We start from the raw sequence: 12,842 nt of genomic DNA, 5'->3' as shown, positions 1-12,842 counted from the left end.
CCTATCCTAGCTCTGCCAAAAGAATTGTGAATCTTGGGCTGGGGTTGTGGCTCAGTGGTAGAATGCTTGCCTAGCACGTGTGAGGCACTGGGTTCAAGTCTCAGCACCAGATAAATAAAGGCATTGAGTCCATCTACAACTAAAAATAATTTTTAAAAATATTGTGAATCCTTCACGAGAAGATTCAGCTGGCAAACCCTGTGATGACATATAACACCTGCCTGACAGGTTCAACATGGCCACTTAGACTCCTTTTAAAATTTCCCATTGTCAGCCTCCCCAGCTCTCCACTTCCCCACTGGAGTGGGAATAACACTCCATAACACACAATGGCCAATCCTCCCCCCATGGGACCCATTTCCTTTACTCTCAATTTGAATTCCAAGTGGGGAGAAATTGCACTTGAGAATGAATCATCCATTTTATTTTATTTTATTTTGTCATGTGCTCACAGCATCTTTTTTCTCTCCTCTCCCTGGCAGGTCACAGAGATAAATTAAAAATAAAATCTACAAGGAAAATAATTTATAAAAAGCACTCCCAGGCTCTCGCCTTCTATCCCTACTGCTCAGCTAGGAACTCCCCCCCACCCCATGGGGAGGGGAATCAGTGCTTTCCCCCACAACTCGCTCCTGCTAATCTGGGGCAGACAGAACTCCAGAGCCAAACAGGGGTGGGGGCAGCAGTGGCAAACAGTTACAAATAGACATTGTGGTCCTGGAACCATCTGGCCACTGGGTGCTCCCCTTGCCGCCTCCCCCAGGCAGTGTTCCAGGAGCCCAGGCTGAGCTGGGGCTGTGGAGAAGCTGCCTGGGGCCGAGAGCCTGGGGGAGGGTGCTCTCGGCCCGGTACATGCACTTCTCATTCTCCTAGAAAGAAACCCAAAAAAGAAAGCAGACAAGACCTCGGGATAGAGGAGAAAAAAATCCCAAGTGTTCACACAGTTACACGGAGTCTTTATGGCAAAGAGAACATTTAGCAGCTTTGAATAGTGGGTCACCTCCTTCTTACTCAACACAAGCATTCTAGACCCTAGAAGTGAAACAGGGCACAAGCCCTAAAAAACAAAGCGCAAGAAATTCTAAGAGGACTAGTTTCTTGTTGCTGGGTTTTGTAGGGTTTTTTGTTTTTTTCCCCAGTGACAAGCCCAGTTGTTGGTAGGCCGAGGCCTGAGGGAAGAATCACTCCCCAGTTGTGCTGAACACTGCCTGAAGCTTGCTGCCCTGGCTTCTCCCTCCACATCATCTCCCCTGCCTCCAGAGCAGCTCCCAAAAGAGGAAGCCGCAGGCCCAGTCCCAAGCACTACCAGCTCAGCACCCCACTCCCAGAGAGCGGCAGGAACACAAAGGCAGCAGCAGGGCAGCAGTGGGAAGAGTACGGCATTTCCATGCAGGCTCTGATGGACAGTAGGAGCCTCAGCTCAGGGGGGCTGGAGCACAGAGGGAGATGGCAGTGGCAGGGCAGTGAGTGACATGCTTGGTGTTGGGGCTGCTGCAACACATGACCCTCTTCTGTTCCCTTTGCCCTCTGGCCCTAAACCAACAAGCCAGTGTTGGTTCCCCACGGCTCCCATTCAACAAACGGTACAGGTGAAATCCAAGCGCTCCCTTCAGGGATGCCAAGTGCAAGGAACAGAAAGAGTTTAACAAAGCCCCTCCCCAATCCCACCCTGTGTCGGTGTACCCCTCTGGGGTGAAATGGGGTTTACCACACCCATAACCTAGGCCCACCAGAGTTGCTCAAACCTATTGCCTGGAATCCTGGCCAAAGCCCACCTTAACCTTCCCTTTGATTTTCTGACCGCTTTGATTTTTTGGGTTTCCTTCCTTTCCTTCTAGGAATAAAACGTTCTACTTTACTCTCCTGTCACAAGTCCCTTCCCTTTGTCGGCCTTCGCTCTACCCTGCTCCTCTACCTCCAGCAAGGCTGGCACCACACACTCCTCACCACAAAGGGGCAGGTGTGGACCTCGACCACCAGGTGGTCTGGCCACTTCCGCCCACCCCACCGCGGGAAGCTGAGCCAGATAGCGCCTGCGCCCGCCTCTTCCTGTACACTGACCCGCAGTCATCCCATCTGAGAAGATATATTGGATAAGAAGGCAATGAAGTCCCCGCTGTAGGTCCAGGTCCAGGCCCAGCCCTTCTCAAGTTTCAGTCTTGGTGAGCATCACCCCCTGCCTCCCCAAGCTCACTTTCTCCGGTCCTTCGGCTTCCTCTCCTGCCGCCGGGCCTGCTGGTCAGCCATCGTGCGGGGAATGAGGAGCACACTGCCGTCCCCGGCATACTGGAGCGCATACTGACTGGGCGAGTAGGGCCGCCCGTTCTCATCCCGCAGCCGCCCAAACACCTCCTGGTACAGGCTCTGGACCTTCTGCTTCATCTGCCGCAGCGACCGTAGGAACTCTACCTTCTCCCGCAGGAGTCGGGCCTTATCACGCTGCAGGTCCTCCACGTCCCGCTCCAGGTTCAGAATGGTGTCCAGCTTGCGCTTGCGGCAGTTCTGCGCTGCCATCTTGTTCTTGCCCCGACGCCGGATGTCCCGGATGAGGCTCAGCTGGGCCTCACTCAGCTGGTACTTGGACAGTAGTTCGTTGAACTCCTCCACAGGAAGGTTGATGATCTTGTCGTTGGTAAAGGGGATCTTCATGGCACGGGCTCTGTGCTCGTCCCGGCTCATCTGTTTGTCCAGGAAATCGGCCTGCTTCTCCTTGCTGCCTTTCTTTAGGGTGCTGGGTGGTGGCAGGTCAGCAGAGTCAAGGGCACTGGGCGCCATGTTGTATGTGTGGTTATGGCCCACATGCTCCAAGTAGGGCAGGCAGGAAAGCTGAGACGGATCCTGGTAGCTCATGCGGCAGAACTTGGAATACTCAGGCTGGTAGCCCACCGCGCCCTCAGCCTCTTCCAGATCCACAGTCTCAGAGTCAGAGCTGTAGCCAACAGCACCTTCCTCAGAAAAGGAGGAAGAGGCTGAGGAAGAGGCAGAAGAAGAGGAAGAGGAGGAAGAGGAGGAAGAAGAGCTGCCTTCAGAGCTGCTCAGGGAGGAAGGGCTGTGGCTGGAATCCAAGGAGAGGCCTGAGTCTGAATCAAACTCCTCCTCGAGCTGAGAGGCCTGGACAGGGTTGAAGCCCTCCTCGATGGCCAAGTCCATCAGGCTGATCTCGTCCAACATGGCTTCGTCTAACAGGCCCCCCAGTGGGTCAGGCAGCTCTGGGCCTGCTGTGTCATTGGCTGTGCCATTGAGCTGGGGTGGAAAGAAGAGCCCTGCCAGGTTGGTGGAGCTGAAGGTGGAGTTGAGGCTGGTGGAATTGCTGGGGACCAGCGGGAGCAGTGTGGAACTGTTGGCTACAGGCAAGTTCTCCACCTCAGGGCTGAAGAGGGAAAAGTCCTGGCTGCAGCCCCCCAGGGATGCCTGATGCAGGCTGACATTCTGATTGATGGGAGTGTTGGGGGCAAGGCTGTAGTTGGTGCTCAGTGGGTCCCCAGGAGGGGCATTGTACAGGATTTCACTTGCTGATGTGTTCACTTCCATGGCCTGGGAGGGAGAAGAGCACACTGTTCACTAGGAGCAGACTCTTCCCCCAGGTCCACACCCTGCAGGTCCCCACCAGAGTCTAGCTGCCTGGACTCAAGGGCAAGAGAGTGGAAAGCAAACTCCAGTACTGGCACATACTTGGACCACTAGGCCTGGCAGAAGTGAGTTCCTTTGTGTGGACTCCACCCCAGTGCAGGATTGGCCTACTCCTGGTCCCTATGTGACCAGACCCCCATCTTGGAGATGAAGAGAACACTAGCACTTTGAAAAGAATACCTAGACTTGAATCAGACAACCTAGCCACACCATGGTGCTATGTGTCCATGGGCTTATCACCTAACCTCTCTGAGCTTTAATATCCTCACATTTAAAATAATAAAGGGCTGACTGGATGATTTTGAGAGCAAGTCAGATGATGATGGATGTAAAGCACCATGTGAATGTCAGCTTTTTTTTTTTATTTCTTATCAGTGCATTATAGTTATACTTGATAGTTGGGATTCACTTTGACATATTCACAAATGCTTATAATAGACTCCATTTCAAACTTCAATCATCTTTAATGCTGAACTCTAGATCACACAGTCAAGGGACTATCTGCCTGGAGAAAAAGAAGGTGCACCTAGGAGGCAGGCTCTGCTTTGGAAGGCCCAGACCTGGGTTTTAACCTAAACCCCACCCTGACTTCAGGTCCCAAGAACACACCTGGACAGGTTTCCTCTCCGTATCCCTACTTTCTTATGTATCAGTCAGAAAAAGTGTTCCTCTCTCCTGAGAGATACAGGTGACTGTGTACTAGGACACCCTACACAAAACCCTGTAGGTCTGTGCTGTTGGGACAGCCCTACCTGCATTTCCATGATGGACATGAGATCTTGCCACTGCTGTTCCAAATCAAATGGTGACTCTGTCCCCGTCAGGAGAGGAGACAAGAGGCTGTTTTGAAGAGCGGGGGGCTCGCTCTCACTAGGCACTGCTTCTGTTATGCTGGCGACGTTTGCTGGGAACTAGGGCAGAACACAGAGGCTTCAACTGGAGAAGGAAAGACCACCTTCTGCTTTCCTCCCAGCCACTACAACCTGGCTTCCTGTTTTCTTCCTTCCTCTGGATTCACCCACAGCAGTCAGGACAAGGCCAGAACCGAGAGTTGGCCCTGTAGACAGCCATGGAGCAACATGCCATGTGCAGCCTGCCCTGCTCACTCGGTGGGCTTTCCCTGGTCCTGCTCACCTCGGCATTCTCCCCAAAGGGGCAGGTGGCCTCCAGCAGCCTAAGGCACTCTTCCAGGGACAGGGCCGTCTGGTCCTCCCCACCAGGCACCTGTGGCAACAGCAACTGTAAGTCTGGCTGACCTGGGCCCTGGCTGCCTGGGCTTGACACCTCTTCCCCAGCACAGCTGCAGGCCTGTAGTCTTCCTCCCATTCCCAGTTAATGGCAGGCCCCGAGTCCCAAACTCCTAGGGACAACAGTAGGGTGGAAGAATCCTGGTACAAGCAGAAGATTTGAGATGCTTTGGCTCCTCTGCACTGCTGCCAAGGCCTGGCACTTCTGGCTCTGCTGCCATCCCCACCCCCTTCTGCAGCCAAGCCACTGTGACTTACAGACCACAACCCAAAATAGACATTCATGTCCACCCCACAGGCACAACCTGCCTTCTTTAAGGGGAAGTTTCTGGAAGAACTTCAGCCTGGTGAGTCTTGGGGGTGTAGGGAGAAGTGAGGCCAGTGAGCAGAGGCAGTGGTACCTGTGCAGGGAAACTCTCCCCCGTCTCTCCGTCCACTAGCAGGTCTCGGGCCAGAGCTTCCGCACCCTCGCCTGCCCAGGTGTCCGCCTGCTCGCCTCCATCTCGCAGCTCCTTATCCACATCCTGCTCCTTCTGGCGATGACTGTAGTCAAAAACCTCACGCCCAGCCCCCAGATCAATATCCTGCCGCCAAAGGATGTCAATCAGATCTATGTCCTGAAAGACAGACCACCATGACTTTAGCTCTGAGGTTCCAGGGGCCCCTCCCTGTCCTGTCCCTCAGAGGTCCCTCCTAGCATCACTCCAGTTAGTCCTGGGTGTGGGCCCTCCTAGTCCTATGCCTGCTGCCTTTACCCCCCCACCCCCGGTTCCTCTGCACCAACAAGACTTCATTCATATACTCCAGGCACTACAACCACCCCCCAAACAAGACAGCCACTAGCAAAAGCCACCACTGAACAGTTCTGCAGGTTTAAAGATCTGGACCAGAGACACACCCAGCCTGAAGGGCAGGGCCACCTCACCCCTACTTTAAAAAGGAGGAGGCATCAGGAAACACCTCTCCTTTTAAAAATGGGAACCCTGAAAACATGGTTTGTAGGAGGCTGGCCATGGCATGCAAGGGCAAACTTGTGCAGAATTGCTTAGCAGGGGCCAGGCTTGCATCAGCCTGTGGTGCCACTGCATTTGCATAAAGGGGTGGGGTGGCTGAGAGAGGAAAATCCCTGCATTTCCAACCACCTGATGCAACCAATGACAATGACAAGCTGTCTCTAGCCCTTCCTCCAGTCTTTCCCCCTTCCCTGGCTGACAGCAGGAGTAAGCTTGAACACCCACAACTCTTAAAGCCCAGGCTCACCTCAGTATCCATCCCTGCCAGAATCCCCATCTCAGCTGATCCAAGCAAGCTGCCTCCATCCCAGGGGAGCCTCAGGCAGTCAGATGATTCCTACTGGACACTCCACCCCTGCCTGGGCCAGTCCAGTGTCCCCTCACGCCAGTGCTCTCTCACTGATTCCCTTTCACACCACACCCTAGGTCTCACTGGCTCCCCATCAGTCAACCCACTCAAGGACATAGCTCCCATCACTGCTCAGTTCCCATCGCCACCTCGGGCAACAAAATGCCTCCCTCCTGCTCTGCCCCGTGGCTCCTGAACAGTTCCTGCACCAACTGCCACCCCCACTGCTACCAGCACAGAACCCTGATAAGTAGAGCCATTTGGGCTTCCTAAACATGCTGCCCCCTCTGACAAGAGTCTTCCCCACAAGGGAAGAAACCCTCAAGTGCTGCCTTCTATTCAGGATTAAAAAGCACATACTTTCCAGAAAGCAATATCCTTAGAGCAGACACCTCCCTAACCCTCAGCAGGGCACAGTACCCTTTCCCACCATAACCCTCCCGATCCTAAGACCTCCCACGTGGACCTCTCCCCTTCAGTCTCCCACCATACACCAACCTGAACAGAAGCCCTGGACCCAGGAGCAGAGGGGGGCTGGGCCACCCGGTGACCAGCCAGCAAAGAGTTAAGGGGCCGGCTGCTTTTGACATGGCCCCCACCACCGTGAGAGCTGCGGTCCAGGCGGGTCATGGTCTGCGAGAGGAGCCCCAGGGCAGCCGGTGCCGGGAAGCCGGACAGGGGGCTGCAAGGAGCTCTTGGCTTGCAGGGAGCACACCAGGCTGGAAGGGTGGCCCCTTGCTAGCTCCGAGGGGCCCGTGGAGGGTGCCCCGCCCGTGCTGCTGCCTGGGCGGCCCAGCCCAGCCCCCTTCCTCCATCCTGGAGCAGCCCCCTCCCACCTCGCAACCCCAGTTCCACTCAGGCGCCCGGCAGCCCCCACCCTGAGCTCACCGCAGAGGCTGCAGTGAGTCGGGACTCCCACCCCATGCTCCGTGCTCACGCTGCAGAGGAAAGCGAGCTCCCTCCTGGACCTATCCTCCCGCTCCTCCCTCTCTCCCCCTCCCACGCCCCCCAAACTTGTTACCTAGGCTGCAGCAAGGAGCCAATCCCCTCCCCCTCCCACCCCGCAGGTCACTGCTGAGGCTGCAGAGAGCCAATCCCCTCCCCCAGGTCAGCAGCTGGGCTGCGGAAAGAGCCAATCCCCTCCCACTGTCGTTACCTAGGCTGCGCCAGGAGCCAATCTCCTCCCCCAAGTCTCCGCTGGAGATGCAGAAGGAGCCAATCCCCTCCCACCGCCTGTTACCTAGCTGCGGACGGGAGCCAATCTCTGCACCAGGGCAGCTGGAGAAGCTGCCGCAAGGAACCAGCCCATCCCTGGGCCGCCTCCGTCTCCTTGAGGAGATGCACCCAGGGGCGGGCAGCCCCACCCAACCCAGTCAGTCAGCTGGGGTGGCGCAGTGAGAGGGCCCTGGGGGAAGGGGTGCCACTCTCCTCCCTCCTGTCGCATTTTGCTCCTCCAGCCCACTTGACTGGGGAGACACTCCTCCTGCAGCTTCACCGGGAATCTAAATTCTTTGCTGGGAAGTCAAAAGAGTTTTCCCATTTCTTAGGAAGGCTGTGGCCAGTCCTTAAGGCCAGGAATCACAAACCAGGCTGGGCAGGAACCCAGGGCACCCAAGCCAAAAAAAAAAAAAAAAAAAAAGGACCAGGAGCTTTGTCACCCTAAAACAGGCCAAACTGGAGGAAAGGGAAAGCCATTTTCACACACGTGCAAGGATGTCACAGTGCTGGCTGGGCCTAGCCCCAAGCAGGAGGAGGGGACACACAACCCTGAAAACACAGCACACAGGGAGACAGGTGCTGGGTAATGCCCCAGCCACAAATATGTCTCCCACTCTCCCTCCCCACCCTCCCAGCTTTTTAAAACAGCATTCTCTGCCTGACCCCTCTCATCTCTCCAAATCAAGGAAGGGGGGGGGGGGGGAAGGCCCCTGGCTGAATCAGGATCATACTTTAGACTCCCCACATTGGTTTCTCAGGGAGAAATTTAGCTCCCTCCTCACTATTGCTGCTCCCCTGGAGCCTAAGGTCATATCGGAGAGACACTGTGTTCTCCCTGGTCACAGCCTGCTCCTAGCCTGGAAAGAGCTGTAAACAGGCCACCCCCTGCTCTGGGCAGAGTGCCAACCTTGAGGGGAATCCTATCCGAGAATGGCCTAGGCTATAGCTGTCCATCGAATAGGCCTGGCAGCAGGGGAGCGCTACCACCCCAGGGATAATACCGGCTCCAGCAGTGCCTGTCACATGCTCAGGACCTGGGTATTTTTATCCCTGAGTTGCTGAGGAAATATTGTTCTAGACACATCATAATCCTCCCTTCCCCCATCCCAGCCTGGGCCCCTAAGGCTAACCCACCCCACCTCCCAAAAGGAGCAGAAAAGGCCTGGGGTCAGGCAAAGCATGACCTTCACTGAGGGCCAAGAAAAAGGAAAGGGGGATCAAAGTTCCATCCCATACCCTCCAGTCCTGGCCAGTCCAATGACATCCCAAACATCCCATATTCCATTCAGGGAGAGCTCCCCACAACAGGAATGGAGCTACTCCTATAGGGCTCCTAGGAGAAGCCCATTCCACAGATTAGAAGCTGGGAGCATGCTTCTTCAGAACGCTGGGTCAGTCCACTTGAAGGACAGCGAAAGGGGATGGAGAAGGGAGATAAGGTTCCAACTGGCACTGCAAGGATTTAACACAAGAGGTCCAGAAAAGCAAGAAACACTCCTAGTTCCCATGATCAGATAGATAATCCTTGCCTGTCTCACAGCAGATCCAATAAAAGCCAGCTGAGCAGAGGGCAAAGCTTCCCAGTCTCAGCACCACTAATAGTTGCAGGTGAGATAAAACTGGTTTGGGGGCTATCCTGTGCTGTTCAGCAACATCCTTGACCTCTACCCACTAGATACCAGTAGCAACCATCCCAAGCTGTGACAACTGAAACTGTCTCCAGATATTGTCACCTGTCCCCTGCGGGCAGAAGGGGGAGGCAAAAGTCACCCACAGATAAGAATCATGGGCCTAAAAAGTCATATTCTCTGCCAGTCACTAAAAGAGAACTGAGGTCAGGAACAGACTCCAATGCAGGGAGGGAGGCAAAACATGGTCTGACCTAGTATGCAGAGGGAGTCAAGCTCTGCAGCACCTGTACACCTTTTCACATCCTTCCATGTTCCACCCCAGGAAAACCAGCCTATTGGCCAGGAGAATGCAGTGAGCCTTTTCTCAAGCTTCTTAAGGTTGCGGGGGCAAGTCAATTCATTTTTATAATTTAGGAGAGGCAGTGGCAATATTAGCCATTTCCATCATTAAAGGCACAGAAATGCACCTCTTTCTGCCCAGAACAGTGACAGGAGCTAAAGATCGCCTCTGACAACTCAGAGACAGTTGGGCAGAATAGTTTCTCTTTTAGCTTCCAGCCTTTTCTGCCCCACTCCCTGCAGTGGGTCTTTAGCAAAGAATTGGAGCCTTGGCCTTTCCTGGCCAAGAATAACTATCCAAGTCTACCCCTTGGCTCAGGCCCAGAAAGAGCTGAGTTATCAAGACCTCAAAACAAGAGGCCTTACCACAAAGGAAAACTTTAGGGTACATATGTGTTTTTATGTTAGGGGAAGTTCAAGGCAAGAGGCTACACAATATGTGTCTTAGCAACAGATACACACTTCATCAAAGTCTATCACAACATGACCCTCCCCCACTTCAGACCTCCAGAAGTCATGTTGAAATCCAAGCAGTAAACACACTGGCATGTTCTAGGAACCTCCCACTGACCTGACAGTACATTTAGAGGTGGGTCAATGGTTCAACACAGGGAAATGCTCCCAGCCTCTAATCCTAAAGTCAGCCCTTTCCAGTCAAGCACCATGCCTGAGACCCCCTAGAACCTGTCTGATTTTTTATAGGGCTTATTTGCTGTGACCACGGTCCATCAGGACCAGCCCACTCCTCCCCAAACCCCAGGTCCCACCCACCCACCACAGGGCCACTAACCTCTTTGGTTAAGTCTCCACTGACTGGAGGGGCCACAGCCCCCAAATCCTCCAAATCTTCACTGAATCCCTGCTCCGTTTCGCTTTCTCGCACCCCGTTGTCTGGGCCTGTCACATCTTGGAGGCCACTGGAACTCTCGAGGGCGAGGCCTGAGCTGGGCTGGCTGCCAGAGACAGACCCCTCCGGGTCCCGGTGAACCAGCCAGGCATTTACCTCAGTGGTTGGCACCTGGAACCTGTCCAGGGCCCTCACCTGACTGAGGAGCCGCCGGGCAGTGAAGTAATTGTCCAGGTCTATGCTCTTGGGGTGGATACCATAGCCATCCAAGGTATTCCTCAGGTTGTGGAACTGGGTCTGAGTATAGGCAGAACTGGGCCCCAGGATGATCTCCCGGAGCGGGGGGAGCTGTGAGGTCAGGTAAGTATCCACGTCCACCCGCACCCCAATCAGACTCAGCAGAATGGTGAACTGGAGAAGTCCTTCCGTTAAGTATTTCTTCAGAGAAAGCATTGCTGAAGGACCAGAATGTTTATGCTTTTTGGTTTTTAAATCTTCCAAAAGACAAATCAAGGCCACTGCTCTGCCGCTCCAGCCAGCAGGTTACCCTCCTCAGTGCCAAACCCTGTACCCCACCCTGGCAGAACACAGGGGTTGAGCTCCCTGATGTCCCCAGAGGAAAGCACACCCTGTGGAGCCAAGGCCACACTCCAGACCACATTCACTTTTCCCTTCTTGACACCTCACCTCTGAAAGTACAACTGTTCCTAACCCAGTCCAGGCCCTGAGGGCCCACGTGACTTACTGTCTCCACAGTCCACATACAGTCACTTCCTCACTCACATTAGTTGTCCTCTCTGTAGATTCCACTGCAGGCTGTTCTCAGGAACAGCTGATGAATTTTTTTTTTTTCCTTCTCCCTCCTAAGGTTTATTTTCTTTGGCTGGAGCTAGAGGCCTTTTGTCTTGGGTCAGAGTGTCCCGCCTCCTCCACACTTACCAGGGGGGTTTCCAGAGAAACCTGAAATGGGAATCATAAGAGCAACAAAATAAGATTCCGTACTTTTCACACCATGTGAAAAGCAGCAAACACATTAAAAGACCACTTTTATAGAGAAAAAAACAAAAACAAACCCAACCACTTAAACCCTAAGGAAAAAAACAAAGCAACCTGTTACAGACAGAACAATTTTAAGAGGAAAGTCTTGATGACAAAAGATCTCTTACTGCATATTAAATCTACAATACCCTAAAAAGTAGCTTGCTTTGGATAAGAAGACAATGCCCAGAACATCCAAACTACCTTAAACTTTGTCTGTTTTACCAACCCTTCCCCCCTCATACAGGCACATTACCCGGCTTCTATTTTTAGCATGAGAAGACCATTTCCTATCTTAAAGGAAAGTTGGTTTCCCATCTCTCAGGAGAAAACTACTTACAAGCGTCCCTTCCAGTTCTAAAGGAGAGGGAGAGATTATTAATGAGTGAGTGTGTGTAAAAACACCAGGACAACATTCAGCCCACCACTGCACACAACAGAATAATGCCTTTTGTTTTCCCAACTTTGAAATCTGATTTCCATTTCCTAGCAACTTCACAAAAGAGAGAGAGAGAAAGAGGGATGGTGGGGACCTTCATAGGATTGTATCCACAATCTGAATAGGCAGGTCTTATCTTCATTCATATGACCTTCTGAGCCAAAGCAGAAGGATATGGCCAAGTTCTCAACCCACAATGCCAACTGTGGAGAGGGCAAATTTGCCTTTCAATTTCTAGTTTGTACTTTTGAACTTCCATTAATCACATAAACCAAGACATATCCCTCTCTTCTCCTCCACCAACCTCATTCTAAAGGGGAAGCAGGATCTACACACACACGCCCATGCAAGCGTACACCCTCACTTGGTCCGAGTAAACACAAATGCAACCCAGAATTCCTGCTTACGCTATTCTCCCGTTCCCATGCAACTTGTTACTAAAACCTCAAAAGCTTGTTAAGTTCGAGAAACCAAAGTTCCTTCCTTAAAGACCAAGTCAGAGCCAAAAGGCCGTGGCTTGAGTCCGGTCCCACCCTGCCCCGAATACCCGAGTCCGGCTGGGACCAAGTCGCCATGCCCACTCTCGGCGCCTCGGCTTCTAGCCTTCTGGGGCAGCAAACGAACAAGTGCTACCTTCCTGGCCTTGACCCACCCTTAAAGGCAAACCTCACCCCGCCCTCCGTTCCCGTGGCCCCACCCCACTCGCAAGCCGGCCTAACACCACGCCTTCTCTTGCCCTCAACCCTCCCCAGTCCATCCCACCCTGGAGCCGCTTTCTCCTCGGCCCCACAGCTCTTCCCTACCAGGCCCAGAGCCCGACGCCGACTGAAACCCCGCTAGGTCGCCTGGCTCCCGCCTCCAGCTCGTCAGCCACATCCCGCCACCCCTCACCCTATAAGCCTCAACCCCGCAGGACCGCGCCCCGCCCCTCGGGAAAGGAAAAATGCCCGGTACCCGCTGCTGAGCTTGGCGTCCACCGCTACTGCCACAGCAGGCTTTCAGCCCGAATCCCGGCCTCGCCGCCGCCGCCGCCACCGCCGGCCGGCCTAGAGCTCCCTGCCTCCGCTTCCCTCCCCGCCCCCTCCTTCCAC

The 12,842-nt window shown here is 53.9% G+C and overlaps 1 protein-coding gene across 4 annotated transcripts; it reads right to left on the bottom strand.

The window, feature by feature from the left end:
- Positions 1 to 416: 416 nt before the first annotated feature.
- Nfe2l1 (NFE2 like bZIP transcription factor 1) lies at positions 417 to 12,842 on the bottom strand. 4 transcript variants are annotated; one of them, XM_047546801.1, is made up of 6 exons: positions 12,706 to 12,842; positions 10,218 to 11,234; positions 5,279 to 5,494; positions 4,765 to 4,854; positions 4,383 to 4,541; positions 417 to 3,534 (listed from the first exon to the last, which is right to left on the bottom strand). In XM_047546801.1, the coding sequence occupies exons 2-6, from the start codon at positions 10,725 to 10,727 to the stop codon at positions 2,191 to 2,193; spliced, it is 2,319 nt and encodes a 772-aa protein (XP_047402757.1). In that variant the 5' UTR covers positions 10,728 to 11,234; positions 12,706 to 12,842; the 3' UTR covers positions 417 to 2,190. The 4 variants fall into 4 exon arrangements, with proteins under 4 accessions (XP_047402757.1, XP_047402759.1, XP_047402758.1 ...); XM_047546803.1 differs by having other exon boundaries at positions 5,279 to 5,461; XM_047546802.1 differs by lacking the exon at positions 12,706 to 12,842 and adding an exon at positions 12,299 to 12,410.

This window comes from Sciurus carolinensis, chromosome 3 (genome assembly GCF_902686445.1).
Source record: "Sciurus carolinensis chromosome 3, mSciCar1.2, whole genome shotgun sequence".
Lineage (NCBI taxonomy): Eukaryota > Metazoa > Chordata > Mammalia > Rodentia > Sciuridae > Sciurus > Sciurus carolinensis.
The sequence above is the reverse complement of the archived record's forward strand: the minus strand, read 5'-3'. Positions and strand labels throughout refer to the sequence as shown.